Raw genomic sequence first — 19,612 nt, forward strand, 5'->3', positions numbered from 1 at the left:
GCTCAGGCCACTTTTTCGTCGGTAATTTGGCACCACAAAAACTGCGTCAAAGGGAGACTTGAGTGGGGTCAACGCCAGCTGCCTGCATCAAGCAGCTCAGTGCTCGAAACCAGGAGGGTGAACAGATAATTGCAGTTAGAAACTGGTCCCGAACTGAAGTTGTTCAAGCCACGTGAAAGCTGCTAAGATAAGTGGCCAGCAGGTCGAGGGAGGTGATTCTGCCCCACTACTCTGCTCTGGCGAGACCCCCCCTGGAGTACTGCGTCCAGCTCTGGAGTCCTCAGCACAAGAAGGACATGGACCTGTTGGAGCGGGACCAGAGGATGCCCTGGAGATGCTGGGAGGGCTGGAGCCCCTCTGCTGGGAGGACGGGCTGAGAGAGTTGGGGGGTTCAGCCTGGAGAAGAGAAGGCTCCAGGGAGACCTTGGAGCCCCTTCCAGTCCCTCAAGGGGCTCCAGGAAAGCTGGGGAGGGACTCTGGATGAGGGAGGGGAGCCATGGGACGAGGGGGAAGGGTTTTCCACTGCAAGAGGGGAGATTGGGCTGAGATCTCGGGCAGAAATTCTTGGCTGTGAGGGTGGTGAGCCCCTGGCCCAGGTTGCCCAGAGAAGCTGTGGCTGCCCCATCCCTGGAGGGGTTCAAGGCCAGGTTGGCTGGGGCTTGGAGCAAGCTGGGCTGGTGGGAGGTGTCCCTGCCCAGGGCAGGGGGGTGGAACTGGATGATCTTTAAGGACCCTTCCAAATCAAACCATTCTCTGATTCTCTGATTCTATGAATTCTTACTTAGTTTTGCTTCATTTTACCCAGCACACCTGTGCAATACAGCAAATGGGAGAGTGCCCAATGGTAGACCCAGCCAGCGAGAGGCACCACGTACTAGGATCCAGCAGCCTCTGGAAAGAAGGTTTTTCATTTCTTGCCTGTGCCCTTTGCACATTTACCTCTGCATGGGCAGCTCCATAGTTAAAATCTGCTGTAGGTGTGATGCGCTCAGTTTTGGGCTTGAGTAGAGCTCATTGACTTCTGCAATTTTGTACATCCAGCACATTAATTGCTGGTAGCAACTGGTTGATGGGAAATCTGGGGGGGTTATTCTTCTCCTCTGAGCAGGTATCGCTCATTGGCAGCAACGTCCCGTCTCCGACGGGGTGAGCACGCAGTGAGACTGTGAGAACATTCAAGATCAGCAGATTTGCTCAAGTAACGAGGAGAAAAAGCAGCTGACCCTACAAAAACCTGGCTGGAAGCTCTGGCGTTGGCTGAGGATGGGGTAAGGAAGACACGTTAGCTTTTCTCTTGAGTAGTTCCCAGGTGTTTTGGTGGTAGAAGAGAAGAGGAGGAGTTTCTATCTCTCAGAGAGACAGCTATCTAAATGGTTTGGCTGTTGCAGAAGTATGCATGGCTGAAAAAAATGCTGTTGCTCGAGTCATGTTAAGCACGGGGACTCATCTCTTTTCACTGTTGAACAAATACCACTTTATTATTATTATGAATTATCCTCTTTGCCTGGCAGGTTCTCAGTAAATTCAGCGAAACCGTAGCAGTTTATAAAACTGTATTTCCGCCGTGGGAGCTGATAAGTAATTCTGTCATCTAAATGCTTCATATTATTACAGGAGGCAGCATCTCTGAATGTCACTCTTTATTTCTTTCACCGAATGCAATCGCAGTACGCTGGCATAGGCCAGACTCTCGCTATAAATAATCCACACTCCTAGGTACAAAAATAACACACTATCTCATCTCTTTTGAAAGCAGGAACAGCAACGACAAAAGTCCTCACAAGCTCGAAAAGCATTCACAAATCAAAGCAAATAGAGTATTTTTCTAACCAAGGTGTTTCTGAAAACAACTGCATCAGTAATGTCCAATATCGAGTGATGTCAGAACAAACTAATTTCCTTTGATAACATAGAAACTGTGCTTCTGAACAGAAGAGAACCAGCAGATGTGTGCATTTTGACATTGCTAAGGGTTTTTTTTTCATGTAATTTAAGGAAATCAGGGCAGTAGAGTTCAAATTTGCTTACTATGAGGTGAATACTAACTAGAGGCACAGAGAGCGTGGTTGCTGATCTTTATTGCCAAGATGTAAAGATGCATGAAATGAAGTCCCAAGGGAGTCAGACCCGGCACAGAAACTGTTCAAGATCTATCCCAGCAACCCGCGGTTATCACAGCGTGCTGGCAGATTTGCGAACAACTCCATCAGAGAAGTACGGTGAACTGTGATGTGACTCGAAATTATGCTGCTGCTCAGTGAAGAAAAAGAAAAGCGAACAAATAGGATGCAGGAGCAGGGGTAGCATCAGTAAAGGCAGGTGACATAACCTTCCCCCTTACTCTGCTCACAACACGTTGGCAAAAAGGACTGCTGGGAGAGAACCATAGAATCACAGAATCATTTAGGTTGGAAAAGACCCTTGGGATCATCGAGTCCAACCATCATCTCCACTCTACAAAGTTCTCCCTTACACCATATCCCCTAACACCACATCTAAACGAGTCTTAAACACATCCAGGGATGGTGACTCCACCACCTCCCTGGGCAGCCTATTCCAGTGTCTGACCACTCTTTCTGGGAAGAATTTTTTCCTAATGTCCAGCCTAAACCTACCCTGCTGCAGCTTGAACCCATTCCCTCTTGTTCTATCGCTAATGACCTGTGAGAAGAGACCAGCACCAACCTCTCTACAATGTCCTTTCAAGTAGTTGTAGAGAGCGATGAGGTCTCCCCTCAGCCTCCTCTTCCTCAAACTAAACAGTCCCAGCTCCTTCCATCGCTCCTCATAAGATTTATTCTCCAGGTCCTTCACCAGCTTCGTTGCCCTCCTCTGCACTCGCTCCAGCACCTCGATGTCTCTCTCGTATTGAGGTGCCCAGAACTGGACACAATACTCAAGGTGTGGCCTCAGCAGTGCTGAGTGCAGGGGGACAATCACCTCCCTCCTTCTGCTGGTCACACTATTTCTAATACAAGCCAGGATGGCATTGGCCCTCTTGGCCACCTGGGCACACTGCTGGCTCATGTTCAGCCGCTTGTCAGTTAGAACCCCCAGGTCCTTTTCTGCCAGGCAGCTCTCCAGCCGCACTGCCCCAAGCCTGTAGCGATGCATGGGGTTGTTGTGGCCCAAGTGCAGGACCCGGCACTTGGCCTTGTTGAAGCTCATACCGTTAGCATTGGCCCATCGGTCCAATCTATCCAAGTCTCTCTGTAGAGCCTCCCTATCCTCATGCAGATCAACACTCCTGCTTAGCTTCGTGTCATCTGCAAACTTGCTGATGATACACTCTGTGTCCTTATCAAGGTCATCAATAAAGACGTTAAACAGAAATGGTCCCAACACTGAGCCCTGAGGGACACCACTTGTGACCGGCCGCCAGCTGGATTTAGCTCCATTGACCACCACTCTTTGGGACCACCCACCCAGCCAGTGCTTGATCCAGCAGATCGTATGCTCATCCAGGCCATGAGCCGCCAGTTTTCCCATGAGAATTCTATGCGGAACAGTGTCAAATGCTTTTTGAAAGTCTAGGTAGACAATGTCCACAGTCTGTCCCTTATCCAATAATCGGATCATCTTGTCATAGAAGGAAATCAGGTTCCTTTTGAAAGGATGGAACTTATGAAAGGACCTGCCTTTCATAAACCCATGCTGACTAGGCCTGATCCCCTGCTTGTTCGTTATATGACTTGTGATGGCACTCAAGATGATCTGCTCCATGACCTTCCCTGCTACAGAGGTCAGACTGACAGGTCTATAGGCACCCACTAATGTCCGCGAATACTCGCGCCTCCATGTTCCTCTGTGAAAGGCAGCACAGACAGAGCCACCAGAAGGTTTTCAGAGGTTTCTCTAGAAAAGAGGAATTACATCCTCAGGGCATCTATTTCTGACACATTAATAAGGAAGATTCAGACATCGCAGGAGGTTGCCCACAGGGGTTGTGTGGTCTCCATCCTCGGATGTCTTCAAGACCCAACTGGGTTAAGCCCTGAGCAACCTGGTTTGCCCTCAGAGATGACCCTGCGTGGAGGAGGCTGGACCTGAGACCTCCTGAAGTCCCTTCCAACCTGGATCACCCTATGATCCTACGAGATGGAGCTCAAGACTGCTCAGAGGGGCTGAGAGCACCCACATCCCTGAGCATACCCCACCCACCAGGCTGTGTCCTCCCCAGGCTCTTCAGTTGGACAGTCCTAGAGGAGGAGAGTCTGGAGGGAAGTGCCCTGGATGCAGATCCCTGGTCCACAAGTCTACACTTCCTCCTACATCTCTTTAAAAAAAAGCGGTTCTTGCTCCCCATCTCCAGAAATACCACCTCTCATTTTCTGATAATTGACTATATGGCACGGCCTCTTCAGTACAGAATCACAGAATCACAGAATGGTTTGGGTTGGAAGGGACCTTAAAGATCATCCAGTTCCAAGCCCCCTGCCCTGGGCAGGGACACCTCCCACCAGCCCAGCTTGCTCCAAGCCCTGGCCAACCTGGCCTTGAACCCCTCCAGGGATGGGGCAGCCACAGCTTCTCTGGGCAACCTGGGCCAGGGGCTCACCGCCCTCACAGCCAAGAATTTCTGCCTCAGATCTCAGCCCAATCTCCCCTCTTGCAGTGGAAACCCCTTCCCCCTCGTCCCATGGCTCCCCTCCCTCATCCAGAGTCCCTCCCCATCCTTCCTGTAGGCCCCCTTTAGGGACTGGAAGGCTGCTATAAGGTCTCCGCGGAGCCTTCTCTTCTCCAGGCTGAACAACTCCAGATCTCTCAGCGTCTCCTCATAGGAGAGGTGCTCCAGCCCTCTGATCATCTTCATGGCCCTCGTCTGGACCCGCTCCAACAGCTCCACGTCCTTCTTAGGCTGAGGGCTCCAGAGCTGGACACAGTACTCCAGGTGGGGGTCTCATCAGAGCAGAGCAGAGCAGAGGGGCAGAATCACCTCCCTCAACCTGCTGGCCACAGTTCTCCCGATGCAGCCCAGGCTGCGGGGGGGTTTCTGGGCTGCAAGTGCACATTGCCTGCTCATGTTGAGCTTCTCGTCCACCAGCACCCCCAAGTCCTTCTCCTCAGGGCTGCTCTCAAGCTGCTCTCTCAGTACACACCACCCATCTCTATTTCTGGAGAAGATTGAAGGTTTGGGTTTGATAGCGTTGCAGAGTGATAACGCAAGAAGAGGAACTGCTGAGCAGCGCACAGTGCATTTAAATATAGAATCACAGAATCATAGAACGCGTTGGGTTGGAAGGGACCTTTAAAGGCCATCTAGTCCCACCCCCCTGCAGTGAGCAGGGACATCTTCAACTAGATCAGGTTGCTCAGAGCCTCATCAAGCCTGGCCTTGAATGTCTCCGGGGATGGGGCCTCCACCACCTCTCTGGGCAACCTGGGCCAGTGTCTCACCACCCTCAGTGTAAAGAACTTCTTCCTAATGTCTGATCCAAACCTGCCCTGCTCTAGTTTAAACCATTGTCCCTAGTCCTATCGCTACATGCCCTTAATCTTCAGAGGAGAGATTACGCTGCTATTCCTTTCCATTTGACTAATATTATAAAGTGAGTAAGTTCTACAGGAGGAACTTCAAGAAGGATGTTGGTGATGGCCATGGGTGACCACCACTTTAATGCCGTGTTTTGGGAAATCTGATGTGCCGGAGACTGTTATGGTCGCACGGATATGTTCTCTGTCTCGTGTTCAGAGCTTGCACTACCAGAAATAAACACAACCCAGACATGGAGCGTGTCTGAACCAGAAAGTTTCTTGAGCAGTGCTTGTCTAGTTTATTGTCTTTAAAGTAAGTCTTTGATCTGTCTCGGCGTGTCCAACCTGCTACCTGCTGCCAGAAGAATATAAAGCTCATTATTTGGCCAAAAAAATTAATTTTTTCATGTTCTTTGCCTTTAAAATCTATAGTGGAGATGCTGTAAAAACTGTAATGCCCCCCCTGCCAATAATCTCAGTTGTGTTTGAAGATTTGGATTTTAGTAGCGGGATGCAGCAGGAAGCAGCGCACGCGGGAGTGATGGTACCTGCTTTAAAAAGGGAGAGAAATGCCCAGCCCAGTTAATTTGGGACTGAAGTCCCAGTTTTCCCCTGGGAAGAACCCTGCCTGATCCTGAAGCGTGTGCGGAGGGAGACGACAGATCCTGGGGAGCCTTCCACAAACCCCTCGTCCTGCGAGGTGCAAACGTGGCTACAGGCTGTGGGAAAAGCTCCCCAAAAAACCCCTGCATCAGTAAAGGGAGACACAAAACCTCCCCAGATCCACCCTTCACCACTTCGGAAGGGAAGGCAGAGAAGGTAAGCAGTGAAAAAAGCAGGAGCCTGAGAGCTCATCGTTGGATAACGATGAATTTTCAGAGTGGGTAATTTTCGATTTCTCGATTTTTCTTTTGATGAAGTAAAATTATTTTAAAAACTATACAAGTTTGAGAGGGAAATCAAGTGTGCTGCTGGATCTGAAATGGTTTTTCCAGTTTTTATCAGTCTCTGTACGGTTTCCCTCCTTTTTTTTTAAACAAATGCTGTAAAAATAATTATTTTTTTAGAAACAGAAAGCCATCCCTTGCTTACATCCACTGGTATGTTTGGATGAGCCTGCGAGGAGGAGGAGGGTCATTTAGTTCTGCCCGTTTGTGCATCCTTGACAGACATCTAAATTTACCTGAATATACAGAAACTCAGTTACCAGGTCTCTCTCCGGACCGTATGTGAAAACCGGGATGTCCTTGGCTATCAAATTTCTGAAAAGCAAAGCAGAAATCCTCGGTGTGGATTAATTAATTCCCCATAATCACCCCGTGCAAAAAAAAAAACAGCAGAGGAAGGAAAACTGGGGAAGAGTCTTACTTTGCCTGTGTCAGATGGACGATGTGGTGGTTCCCTTCTGCCGTTATGAAATGGGACATGTCCCCCTGGAATGGCCCAGGCACTGATTAATTTCAGAAATTAATCCGACAGTGGAAACATGATTTACGGGCTAATTTTGGCTGGGAAGCCAGCGCTGTCTCTTCACCCCACTCTCCCTGCGGCACCCACCCAGGAACCCTGATGTGGTCATGGTCAACTCGTGGTCAAAAAAGCATTTCCTAAAAAGCAAATGACCTCTGTGAAGGTCCTGTCCTTTGCCACCAGCCACCTGGGCATTGTTACCTCGGAGGAGACGATTCTTGATGCTTCGGTGCAATCTGAAAGAGGCTCTGCATGTAGGGAAAAAGGCCATTAATCACACCGGGCAGTGAAGGATTTCCCACCCCTGCAGTGCAAAAGGAGGATTTAAAGCGAAGGCTTGAAAAATTTCGTGTGTTTAAATTTTGAGAGTCCATCTGTCTTCAAGAGAGAGGTATAAAGGAGGTGGTTGAGCAGCTCTCTGCTGTCAATGCTGGTTTCTAATGAAGGTTAGCGTACAAGAAACTGCAGAGAAGATTTTTTTAAAAAGGGGAAAAATGAGCTGACGTCAGTAATTGCAAGATGCTGAGCCCAGCATGCATCCCCTTGCTTGCGTCCCCAGCCCATGGTCCCCAGCCCATGTCCCTCCATGCTTGTCCCCATCCTGCCTGTGTCTTGTAGCCTACATCCCCCCGCCTTACCCTTGCCCTTACATCCACCATCATCATCCTCCACCCATGTGCCCCAGGCTGCATCCCCCAGCCCACGTCCTCCACCCTGCCTTCCCCTAACCAAGGTCCCCAAGCCCACGCCCCCCAGCGCACGTTCCCTGGCCCATGTCCCCAGCTTGCATCCCCCATCCCGTATCCCTCCACCTATTGGCCCAAATGCCCCCCACCCACATCCCCCCATGCAAGTCCCCCATCCCACATCACCCCCCACATCCCCCTGCCCGCTTCCCATCCCACCTCCCTCCACCCACATCCCCCCATGCCCCTCCACCCTGCCCTTTGGGGTACCCCAGCCCTGCTCCATCCTCCTGTCTCCCTGCCCTTCACCTGGAGGCCATGACCCACATGCCCCTTAGGGGTGGGCAGAACCCCAGCCCCAGCCCTGTGTCCCTCCAGGCCAGGAGAGCACTCTGGGGACATTCCATTAGCACAGCCCCACCTCCTTGATGTCACCCTGTCTCCATCCCCACCACCTTGTTCGCCCGTGGCTCCATCCCACCATCCTGGCAGCTGCCCAGCCCCACTCCTCATCTCCCTTGGCCCCATCTCCCTTGGTGGCCCCCAACTGCCACCAGACCCTCCAGCCTTGAGCAGCACCCAAGCCCCTGCTCTTGCCCTCATCCAGCTCCACTCCTGCACAACCAGCTAGCACTGGTGCCCCTCCATGTCCTGTCCTGACCTGGATCCATCCTTCTCCCGCCCCAACCCCTCATCCCGCTACCACCCAGCCCTGATATGCCATCCTCCACCTGCCACCTGGGCTCCATCTGCCACCTCACACCAACCCAACCCAATCTATGTGCTATCCCTCTCCTCCTCTTCTCTCCCTTTCCCTCACTTCTCCAACTGCCAACCACGTCATGCCATGCCATGCCATTTCATTCCATGCCATGTCATGCCACCCCACCCCTTCACCAATTGCCACCCATCCTTTCCCACCCATCTAATCCCATCCCATCCCCATGCCATGCCATGCCGTCCCCATCCCATCCCATCCCATCCCCATCCCCATCCCATCCCATCCCCATGCCATGCCATGCCGTCCCCATCCCATCCTGTCCCATCCACATCCCCATCCCATCCCATCCCATCCCATCCCATCCCATCCCATCCCATCCCATCCCATTCTTCTTTTCTCTCTCTTGCAGAAGCATGACAAACGACAGGGAACTCAAAACAGTTCCCAGCTGTCTCCCCTTTAATTTCTACTCTTGTGAATGTCTTCTCTATTAACAAGGTATTTATTTACAGGAGACGTTTTCTTTTAACCCATGGTAACTTTGTTCTGGTTTTGGATTTTTTTTTGGAGATTAAAAGACAGAAAGTAAGGACTATTCAAGCATAAAGGAGGAGGAACCATGTACAGAGACTGCTGGAGGGGATGGAGTAATGTTGTCAGGCTTCTGTAGATCTTCAAAACAGAAATGCTAGATAATTTGCAAAACATAACAACCAAACATAGCTAAGCTTAAATTAAGCAAAACAGAGCTGTCAGAGGAAGAATCAAAGGAAATGGCTGCTGTGAGAAGCTGTAGCAGCAGTGACTCTTCCCGGGATTAGAACACTCTGGTGAGGGTAGCCAGGAGGTACGAAATAGGGTTGAAGTTAGATCTCATCCAACAAAGAAAGGGTGATAAATTTGGTACAAGAACATTGTGGCTTTGTGCATGAGATGAAGTAAGAAAGCATCATTGCCCCAAGGCACTGAGCTCACGCTGAGGATCCCAGGTTGGGGCAGAAGCCCCCAACTTCCCTACAAAATAAAACCTTGCTCAAGGAGCTGCTCGTCTTTGAGTGATTCATAACATCTTTGTTTGAATGACCCACAGTCAGCAAATCCAATAGTTTGCATGCCAAGGGCTTCATCGCTTTCCCAAGGTGTTGTTTTAAATTCACCTTCATCCTCCTTCCTTAGCAATGAAGTTGATAAACGTTAGCGAGTATAATTTACATAGAAGTTGGGCAGCTACTCCTAAAACCGTAAATGATACTATGAATAAGAAACGTATTTCACCAAAGAAAGTGTCCTTGCATTTCCACCTCTCCAGCCTGTGACCGAAGGGAATATTGCATTTTAATCCGTAAAGCAGATTGCAAAGTCAAACCAGCACAGATGCATCTATCAAGCCGAGGAAAGCCAACGATGACACCCTTTAAATACACCCAAGCACAAAGTACCATGGAGACTTACCAGATTCAGGTTTGACCAGAAAACCCTATTTCGACGTATCTGTGCACACATGTTGGGAAGACCAGAAGCTTCCTGGAGGCAAATGAATAAAATGACTGTTATGGACAGGAAATCCAAGGGCTGAGAAGCGCGCAAAGTGGCACAAAGGCAGTATAAGCCCATATCTTACTCACAAAGCTCGAACCCCCCAAGGAATTAGGAGTCACATAGTTTTGCAGAGCAGTAATTCCCTGGCCTGGATGGTGACGTGCAGTGGGATTGCAACCACATCAAGTATCTCCCCCAGCAGCTACAGAATCACAGAATCACAGGGTGGCTGAAGTGGGAAGGGCTCTCTGGAGGCCATCTGGTCCAACCCCCTGCTCAAGCAGGGCCACCTAGAGCCACATGCCCACGACCACTTCAAGATGGCTTTTGAATATCTCCAAGGATGGTGACTCCACAACCTCCCTGGACTATCTGTGCTAGTTCTTGGTCACCCTCACAGTGAAAAGTGTTTCCTGATGTTCAGATGGACCCTCCTGTGTTTCGGTTTGTGTCCATGGCCTCTGGTCCTGGCAGTGAGCATCACTGGGAAGAGCCTGGCTCCATCCTCTTGGAACCCTCCCATCAGGTTTTTACAGACATTGCTAAGAACCCCCTTGAGCTTTCTCTTCTCCATGCCGAACAGCCCCAGCTCTCACAGCCTTTCCTCGTAACAGAGATGCTCCAGTCCCTTCAGCATCTTCACGGCCCTTCTCTGGGCTCTCCCCAGTTATGTCCCTGCCTCTCTTGTGCTGGGGAGCCCAGCCCTGGGCTCAGCACTCCAGCTGTGGCCTCACCAGTGCCGAGCAGAGGGGAAGGATCTCCTCCCTTGATCTGCTGGCAACCCTTTTGTAGCCCAGGACACCATTCACCTTCATTGCTGCAAGGGCAGAAGGATGGTGCACATTTTCTTGTCTTGAAGACTCATAGAAAGGTGTGTGGGGCCAAACAGGATCCCTGCAGTGACCTCCCCAAGCCCCGTCCTTTCTAAGAGCAAGACTGAAGGATTTCGTTCATGGTGAGACACTGCACATCTGCCTCTCCTTCTCCCTGTCGTGGCAGTGTGCAGGGCTCAGCCCATTCCCAGGGCAAGAAGCAAGACTCACATGGGAAAAGCATCTTCCAGGGCATGGTGGCGCCCCTGTTTCCACTAGCCTGGAGAGCGACCAAGGAGAAGGCTCTCAGCAGCAGGAGCAGGGAGGAAGATCCCTCTTGATCCCTCTTTGCCTGGTCGGGTGAAAGGAGCCGTCTCATCTCAAACACAGCAACGTCCCTGCTCTGAAAGGGCAGGTCATCAACCTAGGACATGGGAAAGGAGACATCTCAAAGCAGAGGCGTGCAGGGAAGACCAAGGCTTTCATGACCACTAGAAGACCTTGAGAGACACCAAAGCGGAGGTGTGCAGGGAAGACCAAGGGTTTCATGACCACCGGAAGACCTTGAAAGACACCCAGCTCCTGGTGGGGTTTGCAGCTGTGCAGATTTCCGAGGAAGAAATGGTGAAGAAAGCCATTAAGCGGGGAAACTGCAGTAGAGCGTGAATTGGGAGTGGCTTCCCAGCTGTTCCCTGGGCTCCCTGGGGCTCAGGTCATAAGGCTTTTCTTCTTCTGTGTACAAAAAAAAAGGTCTTTTTTCCAACCCCCTCAACTATTTTCATACTCTCCCAGCATGACAAATACACGGCAAATGTCATGTAGCTCTCCGGGAGCGAAGGGATGCGGTCGAAAGCAGAAAAATCTACGCAAAAAGCAGAGGGGAAAAAACCAGATATCCGTGTCACCAAGTGCTGCACTGTTGGTGCAAACGATGAAAAATGGTGTTAAACCACCAAGAAAATGATGAGTTCATTCTCCAGCGTCTGGGACTTCTGCCATGACGTGTCCCAGCGGAGACGCTGCGTGACTGGGGATTTGCCTGCAGGGACACTCGCTCCTCAACCTGCAGTTTTACTTTTATTCTATTAAAACAAAATGATCAAAATGTGTATCGCTTTACTGCAGATGTTGTGACATTTCCAGCCGTGATTTCCCTGGCTTTTACATCTATAAACAGCCCTGGAAACCTCACAGCTTTGTATTTCCCTGCCGTGATGCTGCAGCAAAATCCCTCGTGAGCTGACCAGAACTGATCTGCTTTATGCAGAGAAGTGTCCATCCCAATCACCCTGGTGATTGCAAACATTTCCAGGTGCAGACCGTCCCGCATGGAGAAACACAAGAGTCAAGATGGCTTACCCCTGAATATTTCTTTTTTTCCTTGTTGGCTATGGAGGAGCCCAGCTGGAGAACTTGGCCCTGGTGGATGAGAAGGGGCAGACATCATTTGAGGGGGACAGGGTGTTGCTTGTGGTGCTCAGGGGTTTCTTTGGAGGCTTTTGAGTGATCCCAGTGAGCACTGTGCTTTTTGGGGGGGGGGGTAAGGAGGTGCATGAGGGTACCCTCGGGTGCCTTCTCCATGGAGCACTGCGGTGGATGAGGCTTTCACTTCACACCAGGTCAAAACAGGAAAAAAAAACAAACCAGAAAAAAACCCAAGGAAAGCAAAAGTATTTTGACGTTCTTGTGTTTGATGGTGAGCACAGAGGAACCACGGAAAAATAACATCGGCTTGTGCAAGAACTTTCTGTAGACGAATTCTGGTTGCAAAAGAGATTACATAAACTCTCTTGTCCTTTTAAGCTGTTATTATAATGGCACTTGAAACAATCTGGCCTTTGCTTCGCATCCATGTGCACGTAATTTGCACAACGTACAAGCTCATGACCCACTTGGGAAGGACATCTCAGGCATGAAGGAGCAGCAGCGAGTCAAGGGGGAGACCAGCAGAAGAGTGTGCGCACTGATAAGCTCCTTGGGGGGCTTTTTTTTGGTTTATATGGATGCCAAACCCGACATCTTTTGATTTTCTGATTTTCTTTCCTTCTGAAATCAGAAAAAAAAAAATAAAAATCATGTTTTTCCTGTAAGATTTCCATTGAGAAAGGAGTGTGGTCTGAGCTGCTGGGATGTGGAGGGGTTGGAGAAGGGGGGCTGACATCCCCGAAGGGGACTTAAAGTAATTTAAGGACAATAATGAATATCAGGTGAGAAAATTTGCTGGCTGGATGGAGAGTATTACCCAGTGTTGTTCTGGCTGACATAAAAATTGGCTATGGGAAGGGTTCAGGGTTTCACATTCATAACCAGACTGCATCTCATGGCTCAGAAACACCCAGCTGCATCTGGAAAACTGGCGCTCAGGGTCTGCAGGTTCTTCTGCTGGATGTAATTCTTATTTATTTTTTGTTTCCTATAAAACCGAGATGAAGGTTTGGAGCAGAAAACGCATTATGAGAATGCAACGTCTTGTAAAAGGCAGCTGCATGACCCTCTGGATATCGGTATAATGCTATTGCTGCAGATAACAAATAATATTAGCTGGAAATGGTTTCTAGCTGTTAGGCAAAATTATTATATTGTCAAATGTGATGAATGAGGGAAGCGGAGGAGGCTTTAGCATCCTATTTCGGTAGTTCTGTTCTGTAATGTTGTTCTGAATGCTGGTTGCAAGCCTCTTTACCCTGCCTGCTCTAATCTTGCCCTTGAATGCAGATATTAGAAGCCAACCGAGGTCTTTGCTTCCCTCTTGAGCAATGAACAACATCAGGCTTTACCCAGGTAAAAAAGTCCAGTTCCTCAACGTAAATGAACAGCTCACATTGTACAAGGGGAAAACTCTAAAAACTATGTAAAATCCTTTGGGTGGGTTTGGTTCTTTTATATAGTCTTGCCAGCAACGAGGTGCCGTGCTAGGGCTCTTCCCTTTGTTGCAGGCTCTGCTCCTTCTCGGGAGGTCCTAGAAAGGTCCCCTCCTCCTCGAGGCTAAGTCCCAGCAATATGTGCAAGGGGGGGACAGAAGTCCAATTAATGGCTTTCTATTAATCACTTCCTGAGATAAAGGCACTTGTGCTGGAGCGGTGCCTCCTGGGTGCAGCTCCTGTAGACACCTCCTGTGAAGGACAGAGGGGACACCTGCCGTTTGGAGGAGGTTCATTCCCTTATAATGGAACGAACTTCTAAGAAGTGACAGGTGCCGTTCATTTTTTTGTTCGTTTTTGGCTTTTTTCACCCCAGTTTGCCCATGGGCGTTGGAAGAGGAGGAAAGATGCTGCTGGTGGTTCTCAGCATCTCACCCCTGTGGCTGCGGTGGCTGATTTCCCACCACGGTTCGTGTTCATGAGCCATCACCCGAGACCACCCTGGGATTTTTATGGCAGCTGGTAACATCCTCCCCACTGCAGCTGGGGGAAACCCGAATGCATCCTTTCTCCACGGCTTAATTTTTCTTTTCCTGATGACTAGCCGAGGGGAGAGCACAGCACTCCCCATTTCCTCGTAGACCGTGCTCCCTTTTCCTCCAGATGGCGATGAATTTTGAATCCCTTTCCAGTGCCTCATCCCAGGGTTTTAGAAGGAGTTTCCAAGCTGTGGATGAAAAAGGCATGCGAGCCCTACGGGGTTGGGGGATACCCCTCCGGGCTCAGCACCTCCACGATGCTCTGCACAGCTCCCTGCTGGCTGCTTCCGATCCTCAGGATGCTCGGAAAAATCCTTGCCATCAAAATAGTAGCTAAAATTCATGTATTTATGGCTTTTTTTCTTGGGAGCGCTTGTCTCTGCAAAATGACTTGTTGAGAGTAAAGCAATCCCATATACATCAGGGGGGAATGCCAGAAGGATTGGGTAGTGGTAATCTCTGTTTGATGATGGCGCAGCCAATACAGGCTTATTGTATTGAGGTTTTATGACTACCCTGCAAGAAGAATGTTGAAACATAAAGAGGGTTGGGAGAAAAATCACGAGAATGGTCAGAAGTTTGGAAAATGCGTATTACAGCGAAAGCCTCTGGGCACCCATTTCATAAAGAAGAGTTTGATCATCTCCGTATGTGAATTTACACGGACAGCAGGGATCTGGTGTCAGACAGAAAATGAAATGAGATCTTATGGCTGGAAATGAGTAACATCAAAGTGTAAATTGCTTAGGTTTTTAACTGTGCAAGTAATAAAAAAAAGAACATTTTACTGGTCATTATGAACAGTTCTTTGCTGCTAAACATTTTGTCAGGAGGGGATTTCAGCTCAAAACTCTCCTCTAGTCCAACTAGAAGTGATGGAGCGTTTTCTTCAAGGAGGTGTCAGACCCAAAGGCTACAGTCTGCAAAAGTTGTGACCAAGGGAGAATAAATGATCTGTGGCACCCACTCACTAACACGGTCTGATCCTGGAAGTCCCCAAAGCTCATTAGAGAATCCAGGTCCCACAAAAGCTCTTCAGGCACCTGAACTTGATGTCCTTGTTAGTGTGTCTGCAAGATCTCTGCTGGAAACCTCTCTCTCAACACACATGCAGATCTCTTCTCTTGTGAACAGGGGATCAGCGCTGAGTTTTCACGTGCTAACAAACACACGGGTGTCTTTTGTTCCCTCTCTGGATCCCATGGTGCCTCCTCTTTTGGAGGAAGAGGCTGTGCCCAAGCATGGTGGACATTTTTAGGCAACCAAGACGATGCCATGACAATTCTTTCAGTGACTCTTACAAGCTCACAGGTCCTGCTCACACACTTATGATAGAGAAGATGCTCTGCATGTTAGAGACTCAACGTAGGGGGAAGCATTAAATATTTAAAAAAACACATTTTAAAACGAACATCTTCCACCAAAATCAACTGCTATGTTTAGACGAACTCTTCCTTAACTCTCTTTCAATTCATTCCCAATCTCTGTGTACATTTTTGGTGGCGGTCAGTGCAGGAGAGTGAACGTGTCACCTCCTTGCCCACCTGGCAGAGTTTTCTCCTCTCCAGCCCCCTTGGCTGGAGGTCCTCTGCTCAGAGGCAGCCAAGAGCATCAAAGGTTGGTCACAGGAGCGTAAAGTTGTTTCTACACTGGAAATGGAGACCCTTCTAGTCTACATGGGCTATCAAACCAATGGGTTGAACCTGGGTTGGGTCAGCATCTCGAGTTAAAAATGTTAGAGGAAGAATGAGTGAGGAGGTAGCTTGAGCCTTCTCCCAAATCTCTGTTGCAGACTACACCACCTTTAACGATCTTTGAAAAGTTCTGTTAAGCAGATGCTGAAGGAAGGACATATATTTCAGTATGTTAATCTTAGGAAAAAATCAAGCCTGTCTCAAAAGATCAGAGGTGCTCATTTGCACCCAACGTTCTGCCTGCTCAGGAGGGAAAAAATGAAATAAATAAACTCCAGATAAACAATCACACTTTCTGATGCTTGGTAGCACCTCTGCCTTAAATTTGAGGTTCAGGGTGTTTTATTGACTGTTGCTTCACATCGGGCTGTTGGATATAAGAGGTGGTTGATGGTACCGTATTGCACACAGACACCGTTTCATCCAGCTGTACGTGCTGCATTTTTTATTTATCTTTAATGTTTCCCGCAGTTCTGCAGTCCTGTAAAGTGATTTTGTAGTTTCCTCACCCAGGAGTAACAGTCCAGGGTCATTTGTAGGGAAAATAACTCCTATGTCCCCTGAAACTCTTAAATGAAGGAATTAATGCATTTTCCACAGTGCAACGTGGAGGGGAAAGTGTAAAGAAATGCGGTACCGCCCCTGTTCAGCTTTATTTAGTTCATTTTCAGCTTTATTTAGTGCATTCACAGCTTTCCTTAGTGCCTCAGGGATTTAGTCACTGAATGATAGAAACCAAACTAGAAAATTATAAATATTGCAGCAAGTTTACTAAAAACTTCGCAGAAATAGGCTGAAATACATTAACAGAGGTCATACCACAGTTCAGGGGAACCAAACAAAACTCCAAAGGCAATGATGTCTTAATTAAACAGAGGACTGAAATAATAAAAGGCATGAGGCGTCCACACGGCTGTAAATTTTACTCAAATAAATAAATTTTTTTCAAAAGGGGAAAGATTTTCAGAAAAATAAACTTTTTAACCGCAGATTTTACTTCCTTGTTCCGTAAAGTGTAAATGATGGGGTTTAACAAGGGAGTTAAAATAGAGAAGACAACATTGCTCAAGACATGGACATCAACGGGGATGTCCGCTCTGTAGGACATGTACGCCACAGTGATGGAGAAGTAGTAAGTGCCCACCACAAGCAGATGGGAAGTACATGTTGAAAAAGCTTTCGTGCGTCCTTCTTTGGAGTTGATCTTCAGTACGGAGAGGATGATGTGGACGTATGAGAGGGTGACGAGCAATAGAGGGACCACCGACACTGTCATAGCAATGGAGAACCCCAAGAAGGTCTGGAAATCAGCACTGAAGTCCGAGCATGCAGCCTGTACCACTGACAGGTGGTCACAAAAGCAGTGGTGAACCTTGGTTGTGTCCCTGTAAGCCAGCTGAGAGGTCTGCATGATGACGGGCACGGGTATTAGCAACGCAGTGATCCAGGCGCTCGCTGCCAGCTGGATGTTCACTCTTCTTGTCATCTTGGCCGGGTAACAGAGGGGGTTGCAGATAGCTTCGTAGCGGTCATAAGCCATGACCACCAGGAGAAGTGCTTCAGTTACTGTCAACCCGTGAAAACTGTACATCTGCAGAAAACAGCCCCAAAACGAGATGGTTTTAGCGTTGACCAGGAACATCACCAGCATTTTGGGGATGGTGGTGGTTGTGAATAGCACGTCCAACACGGAGAGGTTAATCAGGAAAAAGTACATGGGTTTATGGAGCGTGTGGTCAACCACAACCACGGTGATGATAACGGCATTACCGATCAGGATCAGCAGGTAGAATAGCAAGAACACAACGAAGAGTGGGGTCTGGAAATCCTGGAGAGCTGGAAACCCCACCAAGAAAAAGACTTTAGTGGAAGCATTGCCGCTGCAAGTCTCCATGGCGGGGCTGGTCAAAACACCTGCAAGGATGAAGAAGGAGTAAGGGAACCAGCTGATGTGCAGGAAGACATTTCTCTAAGGAACATTGCAGAGGTTCTGCAAGGAAAACACGCATTGGGTGGAATCTCACAGAGCCAAGCACATTGCAAGACACAGCTTGTCCCCTCATGTCTCTAACCCACAATTAAGATGATTTGGATTCTCTGTTGATGGTCTGGATTATGTCTATAGGTGGCACGCTCTTCAGCTTTGGGCATGAAGGGCAAGGATTCCCTGTTGGAAGGGGTCCAGAGGAGGCCCCAGAGATACTGGGAGGGCTGGAGGCCCTCTGCTGGGAGGACAGGCTGAGGGGGTTGGGGGGGTTCAGCCTGGAGAAGAGAAGGCTCCACGGAGACCTTGGAGGCCCTTCCAGTCCCTCAAGGGGCTCCAGGAAAGCTGGGGAGGGACTCTGGATGAGGGAGGGGAGCCATGGGACGAGGGGGAAGGGTTTTCCGCTGCAAGAGGGGAGATTGAGCTGAGATCTCGGGCAGAAATTCTTGGCTGTGAGGGCGGTGAGCCCCTGGCCCAGGTTGCCCAGAGAAGCTGTGGCTGCCCCATCCCTGGAGGGGTTCAAGGCCAGGTTGGCCGGGGCTTGGAGCAAGCTGGGCTGGTGGGAGGTGTCCCTGCCCATGGCAGGGGGTTGGAACTGGATGGTCTTTGAGGCCCCTTCCTACCCAAACCATTCTATGATTCTTTGTTATGATTCGTCTCACTTAGCTTTGGGTGCTCTCTGTGCAAAGCCCCTCTATCTGCAGTGGTCCTCCTGGGTCCCTTTTCTTGGCCGTGGGAAAAAGGAGCATTTCTGGGGATGCAGCTCCTCTGCCCCATTCTGCACCAAGGAGGAGATGAACAACGTTACGGAAATGGCCATTTCTCTTCTCTAAGGGAATTCAGGGAATTAGCTGAGAAGCAGTCAATCAGCTGTCTCTCTTCTGCTTGATTACTGCAATCTTTGCTACCCAAAGTCATTCTCATCACCCTTTTTTCACGCCTGTGTTACCTCTGGTTGGCTACTTCCAGCTCACTGCGTTTCCCACTGTCATTGCAGCTCACAGTAGATTTCTGCTGCTGTTGCTGAAATTCAGATGAAACTGTAGAATTCCTTTTGACTTCCAGGTCATTTCCTGGTACATAAAAGCAAAGGAATTTTCGCCGTAATTTTTTTTGGCTGACGTAGGTCAGCAGCATGTCTTTTACCATAGTAAGCAATGTTTTAGAGATTCATGAAGTTTAAAGACACTGTAATAAAAAAAACTAGGAATAAGTACCCGTCAGTGACTTCAGCTCAGATGGAGGAGGACACGATGTGTGACAGCTCACAGCCCTTACATATCTTTATTTTACATAAAGTAGCTCTACAATTGCATTATTCATATAAACTTGTGATACTTTTTCGGATTTCTCCAGGAAGGGTAAGAAAGAGCATGTCGTCCTTTTCCATTTATTTTACATTATGAGCTTTTAAGATTCCTGAGTTACAAAGATTTTCTTTCCTCTCAATGGAAATCCTTCCTTTGTTGCTCATAAAGATTTAATGCATGTTAGAAAGAAGCATTCTGCCCAAACCCTATGGAATAAAGCAGTATTTTGGAAACTTCCAGCATCTTCTCTTCAAGCCACGAAACTTCCGCTGCACTTTCATAGGCACAGATTCCTTTGGAATTTATCCATTTTCTCTAACATTGGGTAAATCAAAACTAAGATAATGTTCAGAAGAAAAACCACCCTTGCTTTCATTAGGCTTATGTTAACAAAAAAAAAAAAAAAAAGGAGAAATGAAGCTTAATTAAGTTTTCATGCGTTTTCATTCCCTTTTTCCAATTTAAGAGAGGGGAAATAAAGCTCTCTTGGAAATGTTTTGGGCTTGGCCACAAGTAGTTGA

General features: G+C 48.7%; 1 protein-coding gene across 1 annotated transcript; it reads right to left on the reverse strand.

Moving 5' to 3' along the window:
- Positions 1 to 6,563: 6,563 nt before the first annotated feature.
- OR2AT4 (olfactory receptor family 2 subfamily AT member 4) lies at positions 6,564 to 17,691 on the reverse strand. Its single transcript, XM_074572587.1, has 8 exons — positions 16,724 to 17,691; positions 14,322 to 14,619; positions 12,063 to 12,122; positions 10,935 to 11,127; positions 10,701 to 10,708; positions 9,805 to 9,876; positions 6,844 to 6,908; positions 6,564 to 6,591 (listed from the first exon to the last, which is right to left on the reverse strand). Exons 1-8 carry the CDS (start codon positions 17,689 to 17,691, stop codon positions 6,564 to 6,566), a joined length of 1,692 nt encoding a protein of 563 aa, XP_074428688.1.
- Positions 17,692 to 19,612: the final 1,921 nt, after the last annotated feature.

This window comes from Larus michahellis, chromosome 1 (genome assembly GCF_964199755.1).
Source record: "Larus michahellis chromosome 1, bLarMic1.1, whole genome shotgun sequence".
NCBI lineage: Eukaryota > Metazoa > Chordata > Aves > Charadriiformes > Laridae > Larus > Larus michahellis.